At 45.7% G+C, this 2,118-nt stretch overlaps 1 protein-coding gene across 4 annotated transcripts in view; it reads left to right on the forward strand.

The window, feature by feature from the left end:
* LOC112142000 (SON DNA and RNA binding protein) overlaps positions 1 to 2,112 on the forward strand; it is a 19,627-nt gene extending 17,515 nt beyond the window's left edge. For all 4 annotated transcript variants that reach the window (XM_024265229.2, XM_024265232.2, XM_024265231.2 and 1 more), the window contains 4 exons: positions 459 to 527; positions 907 to 1,022; positions 1,264 to 1,365; positions 1,662 to 2,112. In XM_024265229.2, coding sequence (XP_024120997.1) covers positions 459 to 527; positions 907 to 1,022; positions 1,264 to 1,365; positions 1,662 to 1,739 — 365 coding nt within the window. In that variant the 3' untranslated portion in view covers positions 1,740 to 2,112. The remainder of the gene's footprint in view (positions 1 to 458; positions 528 to 906; positions 1,023 to 1,263; positions 1,366 to 1,661) is intronic.
* Positions 2,113 to 2,118: the final 6 nt, after the last annotated feature.

The raw sequence follows: 2,118 nt of genomic DNA on the forward strand, positions 1-2,118 counted from the left end.
TTAGCCAAAATAGTTAGCATGTAAATATTAGCCTAGCTCCATAACAGCCATAAAAAAGCCTAAATTACCCAAAACAGCTAACATGTAGCTGAAATACACTGGATGATCTAAACTCCAAAAGAGTCTAAAAACTTAGTACTTGCAAAAATAGTCAAAAAGCTAGCAGAATGTCAATTTTTAAAACTTTAAAACTGTAACTGTTTTATATAATTATGAATAATAAAGAGTCAGGAATATTATTCCAGAATAAATTAACTTGAACCTTAAATAACTTTCAATATTTTACTCTCGAATAAAATACATTTTGTCAAAATGATACAAGTTAGAAATGAGCTCAAGATAACATCGGGTCATTAATGACAATAAAATAAAATGATCTGGAGGGCCGGATGCTGGTTAGTGGCTGCAGACAGTCACCTGTCCCCGCCAAAATAAAATCTTTTTTGTTCCTGTTTCAGGTCTGGTTGCTGAAGGAGAAAAACCACAGAAGCAGACGGGGGGGCTGGTGGTGACCAAGGACATGATGGGTAACGAAAACACAAAATACTCTAATTTACTCTAATTCTATTGGGTAATAAAACACAGCTAAAGTCACATAATCTCACTGGAGGAATCTGGTATAAACTTTAATGATCAATGAGATTGTAACAGAAGGATATCAATAAAGTTTTAAGGGATTTGATTGGAATGGTACGACCCAAAAACGTTTTTAAAAACCGTCTCGGCCCACTGTCGTGACTGGAGGGGTTTGGGCTGTACCATGTGACTCCGGAGGGGTTTGGGCTGTACCATGTGACTCCAGACGGGTTTGGGCTGTACCATGTGACTCCGGAGGGGTTTGGGCTGTACCATGTGACTCCGGAGGTCCGATTCCCTCTCTCCCGCTCACTCCGCTGTGTTTCATAGGGAAGCATCCGGTGTCGGCGCTCATCGAGTTGTGTAACAAACGGAGAATCATGCAGCCGGACTTCGTCTTGGTTCATCACAGCGGACCGGACCACCGCAAGAACTTCCTGTTCAAGGTGGGACGGTCTGAGCGGATCCAAAAAACAGTGTTAAGATGTTTTATTTTGATACTCTGAGCGCTTTGGCTGAGCCTCTTCCTGATCAAACTATCAATCATTTACTAAATTCACTTTAACAGGTTAACTTTCTTAGCTTTTTCTGCTTTTATTAAAGTTACATTATAACTAAAATAATTTGTTTAATAAAATAAAACAGTGTTTATAGAATCTGACTCTAACCTCACTCCGACCCTCTCAGGTCACCGTCAACGGCGAGGACTTCCAGCCTCAGACTGCCAGCCCCAACAAGAAGCACGCCAAAGCCATGGCCGCCACGGTGGCGCTGCAGGCTCTGGGGGAGGTAAGGACACCTGAGGGGATTTTCAAAGTAAAAGCAGACTGAAAATCTCATTGAAACATCTCCTCTGATTGTGGATTTGTTTGTGGCGAGGAGTTAAAACGTTCTTCATCAACCGTCCTGACGGTGAGGTTAGACCTGATCAGGTTGCAGGTTTGATGACAAAGTCATCAGTTTTTTTAAATAGGTGTGTTTGTTTTCCTCACCTGCTGCTCTCGTTTATGCTCTGACTTTTCTGACGACAAACAAAGAGTTCCGTCTTTCTCTGTGACCTTCATCACTTCCTGTTGTCCTCCAAGGTTCCCGCCGATGGACCGGGACTCTACACCGGCCCGGTCTTCACCGCCGCCTCCACCGGTCCGCTCTTCTCCACGTAGTCCTGGTGGCGGTGAGGAGAGCGCGGCCCGGTTCTCTGGGTTCTGCGGGTTCATCATCGTTTTTAGCTTTAGCTTCTCCTCCCTGTGACGCCCAAACGTGTACAGACCCGGCGGTTCTGACCAGCAGGGGGCAGAGTTGAACCTCAGCAGATGTTCTGATGGGAGTCTGTGAGGCCGAGGATCCAGAACCCTCTGAGGAGGTTCTTAAGAACTCTGGAAGGAGCTGATGAAAAGGGTTCTGTTCTGGACGGAGGAGAAGATCCAACTGCCGGAGGACGCAGTGGAGGCGGGGCCTGTTTGACGGTGGCGCCAAGACTTTTTAACCGGATCTATACGTCGCCCACTTTGTACGTGGAGGGCTCCAGGCTCCGCCCACCGA

Source organism: Oryzias melastigma, linkage group LG2 (genome assembly GCF_002922805.2).
Source record: "Oryzias melastigma strain HK-1 linkage group LG2, ASM292280v2, whole genome shotgun sequence".
NCBI lineage: Eukaryota > Metazoa > Chordata > Actinopteri > Beloniformes > Adrianichthyidae > Oryzias > Oryzias melastigma.